The following is a 25,326-nucleotide window of genomic DNA, read 5'->3' on the forward strand; positions in this document are numbered from 1 at the left end:
ATCAGCGGCTTTGGCAGAACTCAGGAAGAAAGCTGTGAGAAGCACCGGAACATACCAGATTGTACCTGGAGGACACTGGAGCATTCGGGACAGGTGAGTATCATTTTTTTTTTTTTCCTCCTGCTCCAGTTGACCAGGCATTGAAAAAAAAAAATGTCTGGACAACCTCTTTAATTAATTTTATGATGGTGGAGTTTCCAAAATTGAGTCACTTTTTGGGGATTTCCATTGTAATTTTACTTTAAAGGCTCTCCAAATATGACATGGCACCTGCAAGCTATTCCAGCTAAATCTGGTTTCCAAAAGCCAAATAGTGCAGTTTTGAAAATGGGTTGATTTATGGGGAACTTTTAATATATAGACCTTTAAAATCTTTAAAAACAAAATCTGCAACAAAAAAAGCTGTGTTCCCACAATGTGGAGCCTAAGGGTCCATTCACATGGATTTTTTTGGTAAGGATTTTGGCGCTGAAAATCTACGTGGAAAATAAAGCCTGCGATTGACTTGAATGGGTTCCTTTTTCCACTGGAACGCAGTGAAGTCAATGGGAGGCTTTTTTTTCCACATGGATTTTCAGCGCCAAAATCCTCACCAAAAAACTCTGTGTGAATGGATTCTTAGCCTCAAAGTCACTTGGGTAAGTTAAAGTGTCTCAAAGTTATTGGCATATAAAGTGAGACATGTCAGTTTTGAAAAATAGGGCCATGTCCTTAAGGTAGTTTTTGGCCATGTCCTTAAGGGGTAATCATTTTCTTATCATTAATATGGCTATCGATCTTGTGATTTCCATAAGACTTCTTTTTGGTGCTTCAATTTCAATGTTGAGGAGTGTATTTATTTTTTATGTTGCAGAGTCCATCAAGGGAACACACAACATATATAACATATACAAACTATACATGAATGTTATACATTGTATACAAATAGATGCCAGAATGACTTAAATTTTATACAGCAGGCTTTTTAACTGATCTCATTTGTCACTTTCATTAAGAAGCGAATGAACCAAGAAGAGCAAATGTTGCTGTGAGTGTCCTTTCTTGAGCCTGCACAGCATGGTAGGTGGAGGAGGTGCATGTGTTTGATATTGATGGATGAGAAGAAATATTCGTGAAATAAAATTTGATATGAATGTTTCTTTGCCAGTTCAGCAATCATTTGAGACCTTGAGGTTCCAGATGAAAGAATCCCATATGCCAGCACAAATTGGTAACCAGTAAGGCATAGCACAGCTTCAGGACACAATGTTTTCTACTTTTATGTGATCTTCAGATATCTGACCAAACTGACATGGGCTCCAGCTTGACTTGCTGCCAAACTTCTTGTTCAACCACTGTGTCCGCCTTGATATTTGAATAGAAAATGCTTTGTTGTTGTACTAAGTTAGCTCTCAGACCTTGCGTAAGAATCTATCTATCTATCTATCTATCTATCTATCTATCTATCTCTCATCTATTCATCCTTCTATTTCTCTATCTATATTTTTAAGTTGTCATGTTACTAATGAAACTAGGGGAATTATTAATTCATGACAGGAAACATACATATATGCTTAATAATAATATGTAATAGATTTACAGTGATCATCTGGGCTATAAGATAGAGTGAAGGAGCACATCCTAGCCCCAAAGTCTAATTTACATGTTTTCTCTACCTGTACATTGTGGTTCAGGGATGTAATTGAATTTCTGCCATGACTATCACTCTGGTTCTTTACACACAGTTTGGAGTGTAACTATGAATTTATCTTAAATAAGATAAAAGTGGTGTCATGCATTTTTGTAAGACTGTCTTGTCCTAAAGGCCGGGGCCCCATGGGAAACAGCACAGGCAAAGTGTATGGGATTCTAGCAAATCCCATGCCCACTTTGCTGTAAAAATCGTGGTGCAGACATGCTGTGATTTCCAAAACCGGCGCGGTTTTGGAAATCATAGCATGTCAATTATATCTACGGAAATGCCAGCGCTTTCCTCATAGATATAATTGTAACAGAGTCTGCGGAGGAAAACTCTACAAACTTTCTGTTTAAAGTGCTGTGGGAAGAACCGCAATGAATGCGTTGCCACCGCGGTTTTTCCCACAGAGCATCTTTGCTGCGGGATGTCCTGTGGGGCCTTAGCCTTAAGGGGTTGTTTAATCTGCAAAACTGTTTCTTTGAATGAGAATACACTGACATTCATGGCATCACTTCTGCTAAAACAAAATTGTTATGAAATAGATAAGGTCTACTGTTGACAAGTAGGCAAATAATCCAATATAATTTTAGCAATCTAAGGTACCCTTGATATTTTCATCAGAACTTGCTGCAAAGCAGGTTGGGCTATGCCACTCAGGATTCAGTTTGCAAAGCCCGAACTTGATACTAGAACATAAGCACACCCACAGATAAACAACCAAACTAGTAACCCCATGGCCCTACTCCAGAAGACCAAGCCAAATGTCAGAAACTAGGATATCAACAAAGTCAGGGAGTTAAACACAAGAACACAAGGAGCCGAGCTGCATTAACAATCTCAGGCAAATGTCTATGCTAAATCCAAGATTGGATGGTGAAGCAGGACTTTGATTTGATTTACATCTCAAGACTTTGATGGGTTGAGCAAACCCTGGTAGAGTTTGACTAGTGGGCATGGTAACCTTAAAGTGATGGCTGCAAGGTGGAGAAACACAAACACTGAGATTCCTAAGAGAAATAAAATGGTAACCAAGACATACATAGTGGTAATGAGTGAAAGCAGGATTTATCCAGGCAAGAAACCCCCTCTATGATATTACTATGTGCGACATATGGACAGGGATTGTCTGAATGGAACAACCTCTTCTCCTTACCATGTGAAAGCATCATTTCTCTAGGTTATATTACCATGAGTCTTTTTCCATCTATGACTATATTTTAGGCTCATTATTCATCATCCAGAATATGCCACCAATCCCTGAATTCATCTCTGCTACCAAAATAACTGGTATAAAAAGGTTATAGCGGGTTTATTATATTAAAGCACTCTAGGCATTTGCAAAACTGCACAATTAAAATATAGGAACAGTGTTCTAACTATGTGAATCCAACATATCGCCTGACTCAGATCTGCCCTTAAGGTGTACCAACACATCACTATTAGAGATGAGCAAACACTAAAATGTTCGAGGTTCGAAATTCGATTCGAACAGCCGCTCACTGTTCGAGTGTTCGAATGGGTTTCGAACCCCATTATAGTCTATGGGGAACATAAACTCGTTAAGGGGGAAACCCAAATTCGTGTCTGGAGGGTCACCAAGTCCACTATGACACCCCAGGAAATGATACCAACACCCTGGAATGACACTGGGACAGCAGGGGAAGCATGTCTGGGGGCATAAAAGTCACTTTATTTCATGGAAATCCCTGTCAGTTTGCGATTTTCGCAAGCTAACTTTTCCCCATAGAAATGCATTGGCCAGTGCTGATTGGCCAGAGTACGGAACTCGACCAATCAGCGCTGGCTCTGCTGGAGGAGGCGGAGTCTAAGATCGCTCCACACCAGTCTCCATTCAGGTCCGACCTTAGACTCCGCCTCCTCCGGCAGAGCCAGCGCTGATTGGCCGAAGGCTGGCCAATGCATTCCTATGCGAATGCAGAGACTTAGCAGTGCTGAGTCAGTTTTGCTCAACTACACATCTGATGCACACTCGGCACTGCTACATCAGATGTAGCAATCTGATGTAGCAGAGCCGAGGGTGCACTAGAACCCCTGTGCAAACTCAGTTCACGCTAATAGAATGCATTGGCCAGCGCTGATTGGCCAATGCATTCTATTAGCCCGATGAAGTAGAGCTGAATGTGTGTGTTAAGCACACACATTCAGCTCTACTTCATCGGGCTAATAGAATGCATTGGCCAGCGCTGATTGGCCAGAGTACGGAACTCGACCAATCAGCGCTGGCTCTGCTGGAGGAGGCGGAGTCTAAGATCGCTCCACACCAGTCTCCATTCAGGTCCGACCTTAGACTCCGCCTCCTCCAGCAGAGCCAGCGCTGATTGGCCGAATTCCGTACTCTGGCCAATCAGCACTGGCTAATGCATTGTATTGGCGTGATGAAGCAGTGCTGAATGTGTGTGCTTAGCACACACATTCAGCTCTACTTCATCGGGCTAATAGAATGCATTGGCCAATCAGCGCTGGCCAATGCATTCTATTAGCTTGATGAAGCAGAGTGTGCACAAGGGTTCAAGCGCACCCTCGGCTCTGATGTAGCAGAGCCGAGGCTGCACAAGGGTTCAAGCGCACCCTCGGCTCTGATGTAGCAGAGCCGAGGGTGCACTTGAACCCTTGTGCACCCTCGGCTCTGCTACATCAGAGCCGAGGGTGCGCTTGAACCCTTGTGCAGCCTCGGCTCTGCTACATCAGAGCCGAGGGTGCGCTTGAACCCTTGTGCACACTCTGCTTCATCAAGCTAATAGAATGCATTGGCCAGCGCTGATTGGCCAGAGTACGGAACTCGACCAATCAGCGCTGGCTCTGCTGGAGGAGGCGGAGTCTAAGATCGCTCCACACCAGTCTCCATTCAGGTCCGACCTTAGACTCCGCCTCCTCCAGCAGAGCCAGCGCTGATTGGCCGAATTCCGTACTCTGGCCAATCAGCACTGGCTAATGCATTGTATTGGCGTGATGAAGCAGTGCTGAATGTGTGTGCTTAGCACACACATTCAGCTCTACTTCATCGGGCTAATAGAATGCATTGGCCAGCGCTGATTGGCCGAATTCCGTACTCTGGCCAATCAGCACTGGCTAATGCATTGTATTGGCGTGATGAAGCAGTGCTGAATGTGTGTGCTTAGCACACACATTCAGCTCTACTTCATCGGGCTAATAGAATGCATTGGCCAATCAGCGCTGGCCAATGCATTCTATTAGCGTGAACTGAGTTTGCACAGGGGTTCTAGTGCACCCTCGGCTCTGCTACATCAGATTGCTACATCTGATGTAGCAGTGCCGAGTGTGCATCAGATGTGTAGTTGAGCAAAACTGACTCAGCACTGCTAAGTCTCTGCATTCGCATAGGAATGCATTGGCCAGCCTTCGGCCAATCAGCGCTGGCTCTGCCGGAGGAGGCGGAGTCTAAGGTCGGACCTGAATGGAGACTGGTGTGGAGCGATCTTAGACTCCGCCTCCTCCAGCAGAGCCAGCGCTGATTGGTCGAGTTCCGTACTCTGGCCAATCAGCGCTGGCCAATGCATTCTATTAGCCCGATGAAGTAGAGCTGAATGTGTGTGCTTAGCACACACATTCAGCTCTACTTCATCAGGCTAATAGAATACATTGGCCAATCAGCGCTGGCCAATGCATTCTATTAGCTTGATGAAGCAGAGTGTGCACAAGGGTTCAAGCGCACCCTCGGCTCTGATGTAGCAGAGCTGAGGGTGCACAAGGGTTCAAGTGCACCCTCGGCTCTCCTACATCAGAGCCGAGGGTGCGCTTGAACCCTTGTGCAGCCTCGGCTCTGCTACATCAGAGCCGAGGGTGCGCTTGAACCCTTGTGCACACTCTGCTTCATCAAGCTAATAGAATGCATTGGCCAGCACTGATTGGCCAGAGTACGGAATTCGGCCAATCAGCGCTGGCCAATGCATCCCTATGGGAAAAAGTTTATCTCACAAAAATCACAATTACACACCCGATAGAGCCCCAAAAAGTTATTTTTAATAACATTCCCCCCTAAATAAAGGTTATCCCTAGCTATCCCTGCCTGTACAGCTATCCCTGTCTCATAGTCACAAAGTTCACATTCTCATATGACCCGGATTTGAAATCCACTATTCGTCTAAAATGGAGGTCACCTGTTTTCGGCAGCCAATGACTTTTTCCAATTTTTTTCAATGCCCCCGGTGTCGTAGTTCCTGTCCCACCTCCCCTGCGCTGTTATTGGTGCAAAAAAGGCGCCAGGGAAGGTGGGAGGGGAATCGAATTTTGGCGCACTTTACCACGTGGTGTTCGATTCGATTCGAACATGGCGAACACCCTGATATCCGATCGAACATGTGTTCGATAGAACACTGTTCGCTCATCTCTAGTAGAAATGGTAGACCTAAATTTATTATATGAATTTTAAGATATCATGAAGAAATGTGCCCAGTGACAAACCCCCTCTGTTATACTGATAAACTTATGCCTGTCCAAAAAGTATGGCTTAGTAATGTAGCTAGACTCTGTCTAGAAGAGCCAGACTTCATCAGATCCACCACCATGTTTTCATTTTCCAGAGGGCCACATTTGGCCATACAGAGGAGAACAGAGGTTTCTGTTTGCTGTAATAATGGAAATGAAAGGCATTTTCCTTCTGTCCTGCCTCCTGTTAGCAGCATGTAAATATAATTAAAAGTTTTATGGATTGTATGTAATGCAAATGTAGTATTAGTTCCCAATTAGTTATGCATTAGTGATTTGTGCCGTTTAATGATTTTCCTTCTCCAGCTGTCGATTCTTTTCTGCAGGTTTTTGATCTTGTCTATCAGTTTTATTACTTTACAGTTTTGCTGTTTTATTTAAGCAGCAGAAGTATTGGAATAACTGAACAAAACCAAATGTGCTATAAAATGTATTTTCTATATATATTTTATTCCACAATAATATAGAATTCTGCTTAGTGTTTAAATTTTGAAACTAAAAAGCAAAATACTGTACACTTACACTAAAAGAACCTTAAAGAGGACCTTTCACCACTTTTGGGCACATGCAGTGTTATATACTGCCAGAAAGCCGACAGTGCGCTGAGTTCAGCGCACTGTCGGCTTTCCCGATCTGTGCCCGGTGTAAAGAGCTTACGGTGCCGGTACCGTAGTGCTCTATGGTCAGAAGGGCGTTTCTGACAGTTAGCCAGAGACGTCCTTCTGCCTCGCGGCGCCTATCGCGCTGTGCTGTGGAGCGGGGAGGAACTCCCCCCTCCCTCTCCTGATAATGCTCGTCTATGGACTTGCTGTGTGAGCAGAGGGAGGGGGCGTTCCTCCCCGCTCCACAGCACAGCGCGATTGGCGCCGCGAGGCAGAAGGACGTCTCTGGCTAATGGTCAGAAACGCCCTTCTGACCATAGAGCACTACGGTACCGGCACCGTAAGCTCTTTACACCGGGCACAGATCGGGAAAGCCGACAGTGCGCTGAACTCAGCGCACTGTCGGCTTTCTGGCAGTATATAACACTGCATGTGCCCAAAAGTGGTGAAAGGTCCTCTTTAATGTAATCCTATTAAGTAAAATAATAGCATATGTCTGAGGTGGCAAAGAGACATACTGCTGAATTTAAGTAATAGAAATTTAGCATTGTGTTTTCTCTAAAGCCTCTTAAACAAAAGCCTTCTGAAATACCTGCATACCACTTCACATCACTTGTATCACACTGTTTGCAGCCTTTGCAGCGCAAAGCTGTGGGGTAATCTCGCACCATAAATCGCCATGTTGTGTATTGAAAACCCACAGTACAGGTCATCTTGCACTGTTGGTTTTGGTCTCAGTAAATGGAAGAGATTTGGTAAAATCTCATCCAGAATGCTGGCCATGGTACAATGCATCGGATTAACCCACCACATCAATGTGATCAGCATCACATCAGCAATAGGAGGATGGCTACATGGAGAAACACAGGCTGCACAGCAAAAAAACAAATGGCATGATAAAGACACCTATTCGGCAATCAGCCAATTTTTCAGTAGTGCTCTACAATTTTGTGTTTTTTTCCTATTACTGTATGCTTTATCACCACCTAGATTGTAGGTTGGTGTCCGGGTAAGAGCTGCAACTGCTCCAGTGCGCTCCCGCACTGAGCCTTACAATTTACCGTTACAGGTGCCAGGTCAACTATTATTTGCATACTGTTACGGTTCTGTGTATATCTATAAAAATAATATTCTTTAACTACAGAACCGCTAGACTGCAGGACACTGCAGTGAGGTCCACAGGCCAAGGTGCGCGTCCGTATGTCTGAATGCAGACCACCAGTTAGCTTCACTGGCAGAGGCGTTAGTGCAGTTCAAGCTGCCAAGGGTTAAATGTCACCTCTGGTCAGCAACACAAAAGGACTCCTTAAACAACCAGGAGTTACAAAGGAAATAGACAGTTTAAATAAATAGGCTAACTCAGAGACCAAACCTGCTGGCAGCACCACAGGCTGGAACAGAGACCACCGCTCTAAGTTCTAGTGTAGAGCTGACAGTTCAGGAGATTACTGGTCCTGACTAACAGTGCCCAGATTGAGGCTGAGGTATCTCCACACAGAGGCCTAGTCTGGCAACCTGCCTGAATACTAGAACCTAGCCCTGAACTGCTGTCATTAACCAATTTTCAGACAAAGTGTGAGCCCCTAGTGGGCGTCGGCTCACACCATATAAAGGCAAGTCCCCACCCAACAGGGCGGTGGCCATGACCTCACCGGTCATCATCAGTATGGCCAAAACGGGACTTAGCCTCTGAGTGGCTCCAAAAAGTTCAAGCGTGCTCAGTAGGGGGAAAATGGGACTTAGACTCCAGTCACCTCACTGCATAAGGCCGAGGATGAGAGTTGGATTGACCCGCAGGTGGCGCTGTGTGCCGGGACAGAAACCTGCAAAATCCGATCCTAACACAGACCTGCATACCTATAAAATGGCAGATAGAAAAAAGGTTTAGATACTTATACAATGACAAATGGATTTTAAATAGTTTTAATGGATTTAGCACTGTATAATCTATAACAAATAGTGGTGCGCCAGACTTAATTGTGAAAGATTTATTTACCACAAATGTGAATGTGGCCTGCTATACTCTGAATGTATTTTGATTCCAGTTTTGCTCTTGTTTTATTTTATCATCTAGTAGCCAAGTTTATCCTATAAAACTGTCCATTTACGCTATATGCTGTACCTAATGTATGACTACTATTTACAGTAAGCACTAAATAGGGCATAGCTAAGTGGATTATTGTGCAACAGAAAATCAGTTAACTTATATGTGGTGAAGAGACAGAATTTTTTTTTAGTATTTCCTTAATTTTACATTAACAGTCAGTGCAGTTAAAAAAATTCCTTAACAGTTTGTCACAGTAACACATTTGTTTACATTTCTCTGACGGGATATGAAGATGTTATCAAACCCACTCATTAACTCCCACACACGTTTCCCGATGAAACTTGTCACTTCATGTACACTTTACATATAGAAACACGTTTATCAGTGAAAATAATCATTTTTGTTTCTACTAAATAGAGTGTAACCTTTTTATAGATTTATTAAGGTCTTTTTGGAATAGCCAGTTATCTTTATGAATCACTGCTTACTCACAGGCGGTAAAAGTAACTGGCCAGTGCAAATGCATAAAAATCTAAGACATTACTGTAGGCTTCCTTCTGCTTATAGCCACCAAGTAGTGACGTGGAAAAGCCATTAGATAACCTCCTGTATGTTACATTTGTGTCTTGAATGATTATTCTTATCTCTTTTCCTGATAAGGAGGAGAGCTTAGGCAGAATTCACACTACCGTTGAATTCCGTTATGAAGGTGTCCATTAAAAAACAAATATCGGACACCTATCATAACGGACACAAACGGACAGTAACTGATGGCTACCAGTTACTGTCTGTTATAAGTCCGTTGCCTATAGACTTCAATGTTAAAAAAGAACTGGACACTTGCCATCCGTTTTTTCTTACGCCCAGAAAAGTCCTGCGTGTAGGATTTTTTTGTCTGCTGGGAAAAAATGGACTTGGGTACAAACGGACACAAGATAAAATCCCGGTTCAGTTAGTGTCCGTTGCTAAAATCTTGTAACGGACAATAGCTATGGACACTGCTGACAGTCACCAATGGTAGTCTGAATGCCCCCTTAAAGATAGGTGAAGAGGTTATGTTTAGAGATGAGCAAACACTATTCAGAACAGCCGTTCAGAATAGCACGCTCCCATAGAAATGAATGGAAGCGGCCAGCACGCAGACTTTGCCGGCGGCCGGTCGCTTAACCCCCTGTGTGCTGGCTACGTCCATTCATTTCTATGGGAGCGTGCTATTCGAAACGGCTGTTTCGAATAGTGTTTGTTCATCTCTAGTTATGTTACCCCTGGTTCACAATAGCGTATGTATTCTGTCTGGTTACAGTCCGCATGGAGTCCCTCCAGACGGAATACAATTGCAATTTCAAGCGCTTTGCTGTAAAAGCACATGGTTCCCATAGACTATAATGGGGTCCGTGTGCTTACCGCGCACTGCCCGCACAAATGATGCTTGCAGCGATTTTCTCTGCTCTTCACTGGGGGATTTCATTTCCCATTCTGCATTTTTCATGTGGAATGGGTAACAGAATCCCCCAGTGGAGAGCCGGCTCAGTTGTGAACCTAGCCTTATAAAGAGGCTTTTATTTTGATGTTCAATGACAATATCAGTGAATTAAAGGGGCTGTATCAGCAAAATCATGCTGCTAGAGCCCCACATATGCGTGCATAGCCTTTAAAAAGGCTGTTCAGGCACCGGTAAAGTTATATTAAACTAACCCCCCGTTTTAAAATAATAACCTAAAAAAGAATGTGCTCTACTTACGGATCGTGCACGCTGGGCGGGCATTCAGGGTGTGTCTTCATCTTCATCCCTGCCTCTTCTTCCTCCGGTCCCGTCCTCCTCCGGCGCTTGCTCGCGGACACTGATAAAAAAAATAGCCTAGGCGCATGCGCAGTAGCCGTAGTAGAAGCCGCGTGCTACTGCGCATGCGCCCAGGCCGTTTTTTAATATCAGTGTCCGCGAGCGAGCGCCGGTGGAGGACGGGACCGGAGGACGTCGGAGGAAGAAGAGGCGGGGATGAAGATGAAGACACACCCAGAATGCCCGCCCAGCGTGCACGATTCGTAAGTAGAGCACATTCTTTTTTAGGTTATTATTTTAAAACGGGGGGTTAGTTTGATATAACTTTACCGGTGCCTGAATAGCCTTTTTAAAGGCTATTCACGCATATGTGGGGCTCTAGCAGCATGATTTTGCTGATAGAGCCCCTTTAATAACACCATCATTGTATATTGATTGTGAGTTGACTCCTCATTCTTCTCATTTGGCATATGGGGTTTACTTTATATACACAAGAAAAATCTGAACTCAAAACTTTTCTCTTTTACGTATAATAGCATGTCATGTCTTTCATTTTTCTGTTCAAGAGATTATACACTTATGATATATGCAGGGTACTCTAAATAGCACAATTCACATTAAACACCAATAAACTACTTGCAATGAGTCAATATATTTTCCGGTAGGCTAATAACTGCTAAAATTTTGCTAACTATTCATAGTACACCACTTATTTAATCTCTTTTCTAGGTCACAATATCATCATAGAGAACAGGGAATATTACCCTTACTGCATTAGGACCCATATTATCAGGCAGAGCTCTTTGTTATAACCTGCCTTTGTCTTAGGTCCAGGCTTGTAAATGCAGAGGATGACTTTAGAGGACTTCTGTGAATTACTGAAATACATTTATATGAATAAGCATTGCCCTATAATATTATTTTAATTGAAATATCTGTAGATCTGGAGCGGCAGTAAAAAAATAGAAAAATGGGTCATTGGGGACCTCTCTGTGATTTTCATTTTAGAGAAAAAAACAGATTCCAGTCTGCGATGGCTGCATGAACCGTATGTTTCACCATGCACACAAAATTCACAGGCAGTTCCTTCATGCCCATGACTAAGCAAATGGGTCATAATCAGAACATGTCCCTTTAATTCGATTTTAGGAGATGGCAGATGTTTTAAATAAATTATGTCCCAGGTAATATACATACAAGTGTAAGGTCAACAGAAGTATCCTTATCAATATTTGGTAAAATCTATGTTGAACCACAAAAACAAAAGACATCTGAAGGTCATTCTCAAACTTATAGTTGTCAAAATGTTATAGAACTTGACCTTAAAAAGCTCAATATGAGATAGCAGAAGGTTTGCCTCAACATTAGGATCCCCTCCTGGTGTTTTATTTCGTGATGCCTGGGGTAGAAGACAATGCTTTTTCTTAAGTTGTTTACTGTTTCCTTCTCTTTTTATGAAGCAGTTTCCATTCAAAAAGAAATTATGGGGAATTGAAATTTCTATCCAAACTCTTTGCATCTCATTATGCAGAGCAACATCTGTACTCTCTAATCATCGGGATCATGCTTTCTGTGGAATGTTTTTTATCCATCTCATTGTTTGTAAATGGTTTCCCTTCCTCCCATAGTATAGATGGCTTAACCAGATGGAAAATCGAAAATAAAAAAGCCATAAAATTCATTAATTCAGATAGCTTGTTTAATTAGTGCACATTGGAAAGAATAAGACTCTGCGGAAAGACTTACCTGTAAAGTTAACTTTCAGCAAATAATCCTTATAGAGCTTCTTACCATCTACAGTTTTCATGGTGTCGCACAGATGGGTAGTGTTTGAGCAAAGAGACCGTTGCATGTGATGTAGTGCATGTGCCATGGCGTACACAGCATTCACCACAAACATAATTTTGGATTCTTGCTCATAGTTAGAGCTGTTAATATGGAGACGCTTGTCACATGGTTTTTCAGTTTTATTGTGGAGACTGCATTGAAATTTTTGTTGCCAGAAATCCTTAAACCAAGGATTTCGATGATTGTTGCTCGGATTAAGGCTTTTAAAATACCTATCAAATTCCTTAAGAGGATGTGAGGCGAGTTCTAGAGTAATTGCCCCATATGCAATATGCTCATTGCCTTTAACAATGCTTTCTTGAGCACCCCACCCATCACTGGCGATCCATGTAAAGGAAGCATTAAACCTGTTTGCAGCTGCCAAAAGCTCTCGAGTGTCATCACTCCGCATGAAAAGAACAACAACTTTTGCATTGGGTTTTTGTAAGAGTTCTTTGATAGCATTTTCATAGGACTTTTTCATGTTTGATCTCCCAACTTTTTCGGAAGTGGCAATGCAAATGTTTCTCAGTCTTGCTTCTTGCTCAAAGGCTTCAATTCCTGTCTCCCCATAGTCTCCTTCAGAAGCAACTGTGGACACATATGTCCAATTAAAGTAACGAAGGATTTCTGCCATTGCTTTTGCCTGATAAAAATCTGGTGGCACTGTCCTTGCAAAGTAGTCATATCTGGATTTGTCACTGAGTTTGGCACTAGTGGAAGCATAGCTTATTTGAGGAATATGGAAGAGTCTCAGCAAATTTGCCACCTGTGAATATAAAAAAATAATTTATGAAAAATCATTACTTAGGAAAATATACTTCCTCTTCTGAATTTAAAATACATTAAATGGAGCTTTTACGGTATTGAACATAATATGGTATAGTGAGTATTTTGACCCTACAGCGGTTTCACAGATTTTAGTAACATTGATATGTGTAAATGAAAAATTACTAAAAATGGCACTTTATCCCCCAAAGTTTTCATTTTCACAAGGGGTTAAAGGAGAAAAAGCACCTCACAGGTAGTTACACAATATCTCCTGAACACGGGAGTACCCCATATGTAGTTGTAAACTGCTGTATGGGTACATGGGGGAGCTCAGAATGGAAAGACGCTTTTAGAGGGAAGATTTTAGTTTTCAAAATGGGGTCACATATCAGGGAATTCCACTTTACTATCTTTTCAGGGCTCTGCAAATTTGTCAAAGTGTCCAAAAAACAAACTGTCTAAATCTGTTCACCAAAACCCAAATATCGCTCCTTCTCTTCTGTGCCTGACTGTGTGGCTAAATATCAGTTTATACCTACATATGACATTAAGTATGCTATCCTGGGTACAACAGTGTCATACATGTGGGGATAACTTTAATATTGGGCACACGGCAGGGCACAGATGTGAAGGAGTGCTCTGTGGATTTTGCAGTGCAGATTTAGATGTTTGGTATCTGGATGCCATGTCATGTTTGCTGAGTCTTTAAGGTACCAGAGAAGTGGAATCTTCTAAAGAGTGACTGTAACATCTCTGTCTGTTCGGGCCTCTGCGCCACCCTCTGCTCGCATGCTGCGGCGCAGGAGGCGTGTGCAGTTTGATAATCTGCTTAAAGTTTTTAGTTGCACTGTGTGAACACGGCTCTAGTCCTTAATTGGATTTGCACCACACCCGTCTTCTGCCAAGGTTGCCTCTGTTCATTAAGTGTTTGATTTTATCTTGCCTGTGATTGACAGCTTTCCTTCCTATCAGGTTCAGGGCGGGTTCTTCCTCCCCTATTTAGTCTTGGCTCACAGTCACACTGGTGCCGGTTATTGCATCTTGCTTTCTGGTATCTCTTGCTGTTATATTACTTGTATTCTAATCCTTGACCTCTGGCTTCCCTACTGACAATTCTTTTGGACTCCGATTGGCACTGCATCGCTCTCCTGTTACCGAACCCTGGCTAGCTGACCTCCCTTTGTTGTTGTCCGTCTTGTCTGCGTTTTGTGTTTCACGTATTCAGGGAGGGACTGTCTTTGTTGTTGTCGCCTATTACCTAGGATAGGGTCTGGCAATAAGAAGGGAAAGCGTGGGGGCTTCAGCTTAGGGCTCACTGTCCCTTGTGCCCCTCCCTCCAGGGTTCACCAGCAGCTCCTGGGGAATTATCGTCTGCTATTCCCTAACAGTGACCCTATTTTGAAAAGTGTACCCCTTAAAGAATTTATCAAGGGGTGTAGAGAGCATTAGTATCCCAGACGTGACTGCACAACAGATGGTGAAAAGAGAATATGTAAGCTGAGCAGAGTACATTGGGAACACCAAATTCCCTACTATGTCCCAGTAGCCCCTATGATTGAGGGTCACTCTGGGGGTCACGTCTGGTGTCTTTTGCCTTATAATCTCTACATATGGGGTATCCCCTTATAAACGCTTACACAGTTCGTACATTTCCTTCTTGCCACAGTCAGTTTTCTTCTAGTGATTTGGCGATATTTGGGGTTATTGTCTTCATATTGTATGAGCTATATATATTTTTTTTTAATTTTCTGTTGATGTAGCCATATGAGGCCTGTATTTTTGTGGGATGAAGTGCATTTTTGGATGCCTATTACTGATTGAGTAAATTTTACTATTTACTTATTTGGTGAATTAAAAAAAAAAAGCAAAAACCAAACATCAATTCTGGCATTGCGTTTTACCTTTTAAATTTTTTTTCCATGCAGCGTACAACACAAATAACATATTAGCTTTACTCTGTGGGTTGGTATGATTACGGAAAGTCCCAATTTCAATTATTATTTTTTTTTTTATGCACATGGGGATTAATACCAGACAGTGCAGGTCTTGATAAATCATACACTTAAACACATGAAAACTTGCACGGGTAAAACATGCAGTAGTGTTTCAGTGTATATCTATGGTTTGTGTGGATTTATGTATTTTATTGTATTATTTTCCATTGCTTAGTGTAAGCACAAATATCTGTCATGGTTCCTAGATGATATTTTTGTATGTGCTATTTTATTTCCACCTATTGACTATTTGTAAAGAGACCATATGAATAAATAATTCTTTTCATTTGGTATAAAGTATTACAGCCATATCTGTATGCATTACATACACATTGTTGCTTTGTGTACGGCCCCTAAATAAAGCAGCTCCTAGCGGCAGGAGGTTTATTGCTATTAATGCTGTATGTGGTGACTAAATATGCAGGACTGCAGACATATCTACCTCAACTCCCTTGATATTCCTGCACATCAAAATTTGATGGGGATGAACTGTTTTATTTACCAGCAAGTCTGATATGTATCTGAAAAATGGATCCAACATTATTCTGCCAAAGACCCTTGCATAGTTCATAAAGTCCCTTTCACTCCCTTAAACAAAAAATGCATAATTTACCTGCACCTCGGTGGAATACATTTCTTCTGCGACAATAAATGTCATTTCTTCATTATAAAGCAAATAAAAGGAAAGGATATTAAACTAGCAGTAACACCTCTGGGCTATTCTGAGCATGTTAATTGCCATTTTTCAGTTCCTGGATGAATGCAGATTTCTATTAACATATGCTTTGTTATTTTAATGTTTTCTGAACTCAAAAACAACACAAGAAGTCCCCCAATGTGCATAAATAAATTGATTACAGAAATAACTTGGCTGCTGTACAGTAGTGACACCATAACAATTCATTAAGCTAGGGGCATGAGAAGACTACTCTGAATTTGCCATGTGAAATTAGTTCTTTCATTGCAGCCTGTTTGGGTTACTAGTTACTAGTCATAGTCAGTAACTACTAAAGAATCCCCATAAATCTGATATTGATGATAGGGGGGTCATCAATATCACAAATCCACTGAAGCCTGAAAAAGATCCTTCATTTGCTCTCTCTGCTACCATTATTTGGGTACTATATGACGCTTGTATTGTCGTGCCACATGGATTCATTATTTGACCATTGTAAATCCTTCAATTAGGTGTAATTACTGTATTATAGTATTAACTAAGAATTGTATGATAGAATTACACACAGTATGGAAGTATTATTCCTACAGTATGAGCACTTCAGAGGTATCATAATGTAGTAGATATAAGGCGTGGGGATTACTTGGCTCCCACAATATCATAGAAACTATAGAATACTATTATTTCGATATAGATATAGATAGGGTAGTTTGGGGATTGAGGATTATTGCATTGTAGACCAGAATGTTTACTATAGTGCACTGAAACCATAGATTACCCACCGGTGTGATATCAGATTCCTATGTTGTCTTTTGGTATACAGTAACTTGCTGGTAGAAGAATAGTAGTAATACACAACTTTGTACAAAATATGTGTTGTCTCTTCATAATATAACCTACAAAATAGTTATCATTTCAGAGCCATACTACATATGATGCATTTTTGCTTTAGATTGCCTGGTCTACATCTATATCACAGTCAATGAGGGATGACGCGTAGTCCTAGACCGAGTTGTAGACCCAGTTGTCAATTTATTTATACGTTTCTAGTGTACACACCACACAAACTGAACAATGGAGAATTCTGCTCAGAATTATGGTTTCATTGAGAATTCAAGCATTCATAAATGGACATGTTAGAAAATAGAAAAGAGAGAGACACCGAGCGCCAATAGTGTAGTATTCCCGATAAGATGAGGCAATAGGCATAAATTAAAGCCCCTTACCTTGTTGTGTTGTGATGTGACAAATCACAACATTATTAGCACACAAAATTAAAGCGTGGTGGCAGCAGTTAGTCCCCTTGCGACAGCCAAGGCTCGCAAAAAATTAAATTTACAGGTGGCCCTCAAAGTCCAAGACCAGTCAGGTAGCAGAGGAGTGGGGTAAGGCGCGCACAAACCAGCTGGACATAAATTCTTCCAGACGATTTAAACAGACCTATATGCACTTGAGAAAGGGCTAGTGCCCGAAACGTGTAGTGCCTTGTCAATAAAGATTCTGGAAGAATTTATGTCCAGCTGGTTTGTGCGCGCCTTACCCCACTCCGCTGCTACCCGATTGGTCTTGGACTTTGAGGGCCACCTGTACATGTTAGAAAATAGGGCATTTAAAAATAAAATGGGTTTTCTAATCCAGACCACCCCTAACTGATCAGTATTGTGCCACAGTGCCTGGCATTTGTAATTCTGTGCTATGGCTTTGGGTCCTAGTCCAAGTTACATAATCTGGGAGCTGTTATTTTCTGTTTCAATCACGAAGTATTTTGTTGGGTCATCTTGTTTGTATGTAGTTGTTTATCATGTATCTGTATTTGTATGAAATAGGGAAATAAGGTAAGCTCCAGAGGAACTGATCCTATAGAGAAATAAATGACTAGAATTATAAAGATAAGAAAAAAATCTGCTCTGAAAACAGATTGAAGAAGTATTACATATGATTCAGGCTTCATACTACAACTATTACATTATTGTTTATGTTATTTTCATTTTCTTAGATACATTTTGTATTAAAGTAAATTAAAAGTATTAAAAAGTATTATTGTCAAACAACATCTCCGATAACCTAGAGGATTTTCACTACATGGGATGAACTATATCTATTGCTAAAAAGTATGTTTGCAGCAATAGTTTCCTGATCACTTAATTTCTAATTTCTGAAATTCAATTCATGCAGAAAAATTCACGTCTTCCAAAAATCTCATTAACGCTGAAAGTCATGACGAGTTTTGATAGAGGATTAACATTTCCATGGAATGACATTTTTTCTTGTAATAAGGTCATATGTTTGTCCAGTTCAAAATGGACTTGTCTTATCAAACTTTGTCAAAAGCCAACTTGTAGTTTTGAGCAATTATTTCATGCAGTTCTGGTTTCATGTTTTTGGGGCAGCACGGTAGGATCCTGAGTATGAATCTGACCAAGGCCAACATCTGCATTGACTTTGTGTGTTCACCTCGTGATTATGTGGGTTTTCTCCAGGTATTCCAATTTCCTCTCATATGTCGAGAATATACAGAAAGATAATTGGCTTCTTGTAAAACACCATTGTAGGTGATATGGATGGGTGACTGTATGGTAGCCACTAACTCCCCTATTCCACAACACTCCCTGCGAAAAAAAAGCATTACAGATGTCTGAAAATATTTTCAACAGGGCCTAAGAACTGAATGCCTATAACGTGTTTGATGAGTAATATCAATTAGCCTCTACTGATCTCCAGAATAATTCATACTCAAACATTCACACTGACTGAAGATATAATAAATCTGAACTCATGTTAGTGTGCTCTGAGAGACTACCGTATATAAGTGCCTACGAGGTTAATGGCCCTTACCTTCTTTTGCAGCATTCTATGTCTATGCTTCAAACTTAAAATGTTTCCAAAAATAAAATCATTAATATTTTTTTTTTAAATTAACAAAATGCAAAGTGAATGAACAAAAAAGAAATCTAAGTTAAAGTGTAACTGCCATTTTGTATATTTTTTTTTTTTTGCTATTGCATCAGGGGGTGTTTATGACCATTTTTGATATATAACTATTATCCTATCTAACTTCTTTTTTAATGTAAAACAGACTGTAACATTCTTCCTAACTGAGCTGTTACTAGTGGTCATCTCTGCACAGTTGTATTGTGAAGAAGTAGAGCTGAAACATTTACCAAAAGGGAGAGTCAATTCAAATGGCTGTATTTCAGGTTTTATACCATGACTCTGACATTATAAGAAAGCTGAGGCTCTCTTAAGTACTAGCTATAACAGAACCTGAGATATTATTAGTTAAAAGCACAATCAGGAATGTGAACTTAATATGCAACATCTTGTGATTGTAGAACTATTTTTCTATGTGGTATAAAATTGGAGGTAAAGCTATTTGAGGTGACCATCTGCTCCTTTGGTAAATGCTTAACCCCTTCCCGCCGATGGCATTTTTTGATTTTCGTTTTTCATTTTTGACTCCCCTCCTTCTAAACCCCATAACTTTTTTATTTCTCCGCTCCCAGAGTCATATGAGGCCTTAATTTTTGCGGGACAATTTTTTCTTCATGATGCCACCATTAATTATTCTATATAATGTACTGGGAAGCAGGAAAAAAATTCAGAATGGGGTGGATTTCAAGAAAAAATGCATTTCTGCGACTTTCTTACGGGCTTTGGTTTTACGGCGTTCACTGTGCAGCCAAAATGACATGTCCCCTATATTCTGTGTTTCGGTACGGTTCCAGGGATACCAAATTTATATGGTTTTATTTACATTTTGACCCCTAAAAAAAATTCCAAAACGGTGTTAAAATTTTTTTTTTCTAAAAGTCGCCATATTCCGACGGCCGTAACTTTTTTATACATAGGTGTACGGGGATGCATAGGGCGTCTTTTTTTGCGGGGCCAGGTGTACTTTTTAGTTCTACCATTTTCGGGAAATGTTATTGCTTTGATCACTTTTTATTCAAATTTTTATCAGAATTAAAACAATGAAAAAACGGCGGTTTGGCACTTTTGACTATTTTTCCTGCTACGGCGTTTACCGAACAGGAAAAATATTTTTATAGATTTGTAGAGCGGGCGATTTCGGACGCGGGGATACCTAACATGTATATGTTACACAGTTTTTAACTACTTTTATATTTGTTCTAGGGAAAGGGGGGTGATTTGAACTTTTAATACTTTTTATATTTTTTTATATTTTTTTTTACTTTTTTTTTTATTTTTTTTTTGCATTTATTAGACCCCCTAGGGGTGTTGAACCCCAGGGAGTCTGATCACTAATGCAATGCATTACAATGCTAATGCAATGCATGCATTGCATTGCAAAAAATCATCATCTCTTTTGCAGGCTGTATACACCAGCCTGCAAAAGAGAGAATTTGCAGACTGGCTGGGAGCCCTTAACAAGGCTCCCGGCTGTCATGGCAACGGGGGGTCGGCCCTGGAGCATGCTCTAGGAGCCGGCGATCCCTGCCAAAATGGCGGCGCCCTTAAAGCAGTAGACACCCGGCGGCTATGACGGCCGCCCGGCTCCCGGGCGGTCGCCATAGTTACAGACCCGACACGCGCCGTACTATTACGGCGCATGTCGGGAAGGGGTTAAGCTCTACATGCTGCATTGAGTATAGGTGTCCAGACAGAGTCTTCTTGGCAACACTTAGTCAGGACATTGCTAATGGGAACTTTACTGCATGTTTTTTTTTTATTAAAAGCAAGTTTAATAGGTTAAAGTAAATTACAAAAAATGTTCACCACCCCTTCCCCTGATAGTAGCAAAATAAAAAAAATAGATGAATTAAATGGGAATTCCACTTTAAATCAATATTTAGCATGACCACTTTATTTAGCATTTACCTTTAAAACAGCATCAATTCTTCTAGGTACACTTGCATGCAGTTTTTGAAGAATCTCAGCATTGAGGTTGTCCCAAACATTTTGGAGAATTAACCACAGATTCTCTGTGGATATAGGTTTGCTCACATCATTTTTTCTCTTCTTGTAGTTCAAGACTCAATGATGTTGAGATCAGGGCTCTATGGAGACCATATCAATTATTCCTCCAAAGTTTGGTCACACCAATTGATTTGATTTTGATTTCTGTTTTGTCCATTCACTTCATTTTGTTAACTCAGAAATATAAATTATTAACACTTCTATTTTTGAAAGTGATCTTAATTAGAGATGAGCGAACAGTAAAATATTCGATATTCGTTTTGAATAGCCGCTCAATATTCGACTATTCGAACGAATATCAAACCCCATTATAGTCTATGGGGAAAAATGCTTTGTTTCAGGGAATCCCACTCTTCGACTGAGGAGAGTCACGAAGTCTACTATCACACCCCAGGAAATGATGCCAACACCCTGGAATGCAAGTGGGACAGCATGGAAAGCATGTCTGGGGGCATCTAACATGCCCAAGTCACTGTATTATGTCAGGATCCCTGTCAGCTTGCGATATGCGGGAGCTGACTTTTTCCCATAGAAATGCTTTGATCAGCGTTGATTGGCTGAATGCCATACAGAGTACAGCATTCAGCCAATCAATGCTGGTTCTGCCGGAGGCTTGTCTGTCAGGAGGCGGAGTCTAATATCGGACCAGAATGGAGATTGCTGTGGACCTATCTTAGACTCTGCCTCCACCTGCAGAACCAGCGTTGATTTGCCGAATGCTATACTCTGTATGGCATTCGGTCAATCAACACTGGTGAATGCATTCCTATGCCAAGATGAAGCAGAGCTGGCCGTGTGCTGAGCTTGGGTACTCCGAAGATGCAGCCGAGCTCAGCGCATGGCCAGCACTGCTACATCGGAGATGAAGCAGAGCTGGCCGTGCGCTGAGCTTGGCTACTCCGGAGATGCATCCGGCCAGCACTGCTACATCGGAGATTGTCTATTGTTGAATTATTTTGGCGAGAGATCGTAATACGGTAGTATACTAAGGGTTAAAGAAAGAAGGTGGAGTAAGTTAGTCCAGTGTTTCTTTTAAAAGCAAATAATGTCAGTATGTTATTCATGTCACGAGGAAGGTGCGTTAGCACCGAAACATGTAGCTCTGTCGTGACTTAACTTTACTTGTTTCATAGTTACTATTTAACTTTTTTAATGCATCATAAATAAAAGTTAAATTTTATCTCCGTATCTTGGATTGGACCCCTTTTTCTGGTTGGAGCTGAATTTTACAGATTATTGACATATATCTAATGGTCGGAGTCTATCCAGCTTTCTTGTCTCCCAGAAAAGGACTATGGATATGGTGAGCTGAAATAAATTGTTTTCTTTGCCTAGCAGACTGACCATGCCTATCGGCTGCAAGGGGATTAACCCCATGCATGCTGGACTGAACAGTCACAGTGGAAGAGGCTGCGACCCTGATATCAAGGTCGCATCTACTGTAAAGTCCTAACAGGTACCTACTCTGGCATTTCGGCAGTTCTCAAGCTGGCCTGCTGCTGAACTTGTTCCTCGCACCGTGCCTGTGATTGTTTCGGCATCTCAGCAGCTTGCTGGGATGCCATATAATGAGTGTGTTGTTGGCGCCGATGATCCACCTACTCTGGCGTTTTGGTTTCTCTAACAGCCATTTGAATTCTAGCTTGCTCAATCCTCCTGAGCTCCGCTTGTGACTTCTGGCTACCTTCATAGCTCTCGTTTTAGAATTTTGCGATAAATTAGATTTTCTTTTTCCCAGCATGTTTAAAATTGGCAGACTGCTAATTTTGATTAAAGGGGTTTTCCCATTTCAGTGTCTCACAATGGACTCAGTGTTATCTATGTGTTTACATAAGAGATAACAGACCAGGCTTTATCAGCAAACTCCAATTAACTGAGATAATGCTGCTGGCAAGAGTAGTTTAATATAGTATATGAACATAAATTCATAACAGTTGTGAAGCCATGTTACTAAGCGGGATAAAAATTTGCCTATATGTTAACCAAGGTTACAAACTATCTATGTGCCACATTTCATCCAAATGCCATTTGTGCGTGATCAAGTAACAAACACAAAAACATCCAAACATCTAAACTTTCACATTTATAATATTAGTAGGATATTGACCAATGGCTTAATACTGGAAATCCATTTGTCTTCTGATTTTAGCTCTGATGTTTCCTCCAGAACTGACTATTGCCTGGACAGTCACTCTCCTTTTTTATCCCCATGATTCCTAGCTGCCTAGTAAGTTTATCATGGGTTCTGGTTTGACTTTTTATTGTGGAACATTTATTTCTTGTACCAGTTTCTGTGGAGACAACTTGGACCTCAAAGTCCATCTCGCTTCTAGTATCTGGGATCTGTCTCTTAGTGCTGTATGCTACTGTTATCTTTTGGCAGCCAGATCCGGAATTTTTTGATATTTGCTCCAGAGACTCTACCATAACAAATATATAAATCTATTCAACATATCCTGCTCTAAAAACCTGCTGTCTATAGACTATAAAAAGACTTAATTTTACATGTGACTGTTTCCCTTTAAATTCTATCCTATTCAACATTGCATACTATTTGTATACTATCAACATATTCTATAAATCATAGTTCACATATTCAGACAAAAGTTAGATATTACACTCTAAAAAAATGAATAATCAATTCAAGCAATAGAGAAGCGGGCTCTGTCCTCAAGAGCTTACAATCTATGAAGAAGTAGCAGGGATACAATAGCTTACTGATCACAGAAAAACAAAAAGGTTTAGGGGCCGTTCATATCATGTTTTTTATTTTTGTTGAGCAGACATATTTTGACACAGAAAAATCACGATAAAACATGTTGCTAAACATCCCCATTAATTTCTCTTGATAAATGGATGTCAAAAGGTTTTTAAAAGAAAGAAAAGCATGGCATAGTATTCTTTTTCACCCATCCAAATGAACAAGGAATAAAAATCTATCTTCTGGGGTTTCCTCAGACCCGAGAGTATAATAAGTGGAGGCCCAAGGGAAAATAACAAACAGCTATTTCTCAAATCTCTTGGATGCTCAGGAGATTTGAGAAATAGCTGTTTGTTATTTTCCCCACTCAGCTTTGGGCTTTCACTTATTATACTCTCGGGTCCCTTAGAGTTGTACTGACTAGAGATGAGCGAACACTAAAATGTCCGAGGTTCGAAATACGATTCGAACAGCCGCACACTGTTCGACTGTTCGAACGGATTTCAAACCCCATTATAGTCTATAGGGGGAAATGCTCGTTTCAGGGGTACGCAAAATTCGATAAAATTATACTTACCAAGTCCACGAGTGACGGTCGGGCTCAATTCTCTTTGAAGTCTTCTCTGTGCAGCGTCCCGCGGCATCTTCCGGCTGGTATTCACTCTGCCTAGGCATCAGGGCCTAGGCAGAACCGACTGCGCACACCTACTTGATCGAACACTACTCGCTCATCTCTAGTACTGACGTCATGATGCTGATATGATCGCGTGACATCATACAGGGACTGTAAGAGGACAGAGGATGCCAGGGTACCACTGGATGCACAGGAGAGGTGAGGCAAGGTGCTTATAGCTGTATTTTATTTTCTTTAACCCCTTAGCGACCCTTGACGTAACTGTACGTCATGGGTCGCATGGGGATGTATGGAGCGAGCTCACACGCTGAGCTCGCTCCATACACGGCAGATGCCGGCTGTATAATACAGCCAGGACCTGCCACTAACAGCAGCGGTCGGTGCCCGAGCCGATCGCTGCTGTTAACCCTTTACACACTGCGGTCAAACGCGACCGCAGCGTGTAAACAGCGCAGGCGGCATGGGCGCCGCCATGTTTTGCCGATCGCCGCCCTCCTGAACGTCACATGAGGGCGGTGATCGGTTGCTATGACAGCCGGAAGCCTATTGAAGGCTTCCAGGCTTGTCTCTGCCCGAGATCTATTAGACGATGCCAGAGGCATCGTCTAATAGAAGTGCTGCGATTCTGCTATTCACTGCAGTACTGTAGTATTGCAGTGAATAGTATGAGCGATCAGACTCCCTAGGTTTCAAGGTACCTAAGGGGTCTGATCATAAATGTAACAGAAGAAAAAAAAAAGTTTTTAAAAGTATTAAAAAAATAAAAAAAATATAAAAGTTCAAATCACCCCCCTTTCCCTAGATCAACTATAAAAGTAATTAAAGAACATTAAACATAAACATATTAGGTATCCCCGCGCTCCAAAATGCCTGAACTATTAGAATATTAAAACATTTATCCTGTACTGCGAACGGCGTAGCGGCAAAAAAATAAAAACAGCCAAAAAGCGTTTTTTTCAACACTTTGCCTCCTATAAAAAATTGAATAAAAAGTGATCAAACCATCGGATCTTTCCCCAAATGGTATCAATAGAAACGTCATCTTGTCCCGCATAAAAAGACACCACAACCAGCTCCATACATGGAAATATGAAAAAGTTACAGGTGTTAGAACATGATGACACAAATTTTTTTTTCTATTTTGCAAAGTTTATCATTTTTTTAAAAGTATCAAAAAATTTCAAATACTATATAAATTTGGTATCACCGCG

At 41.2% G+C, this 25,326-nt stretch overlaps 1 protein-coding gene across 1 annotated transcript in view; it reads right to left on the bottom strand.

Moving 5' to 3' along the window:
- The window catches only part of GRM3 (glutamate metabotropic receptor 3), a 180,626-nt gene that overhangs the window by 43,267 nt on the left and 112,033 nt on the right, over positions 1-25,326 (bottom strand). The window contains exon 3 of the mRNA XM_075274034.1: positions 12,321-13,170. Within this exon, the coding sequence (XP_075130135.1) occupies positions 12,321-13,170 (850 nt within the window). The remainder of the gene's footprint in view (positions 1-12,320; positions 13,171-25,326) is intronic.

The sequence above is a fragment of the Leptodactylus fuscus genome, chromosome 5 (assembly GCF_031893055.1).
Source record: "Leptodactylus fuscus isolate aLepFus1 chromosome 5, aLepFus1.hap2, whole genome shotgun sequence".
Taxonomy (NCBI): domain Eukaryota; kingdom Metazoa; phylum Chordata; class Amphibia; order Anura; family Leptodactylidae; genus Leptodactylus; species Leptodactylus fuscus.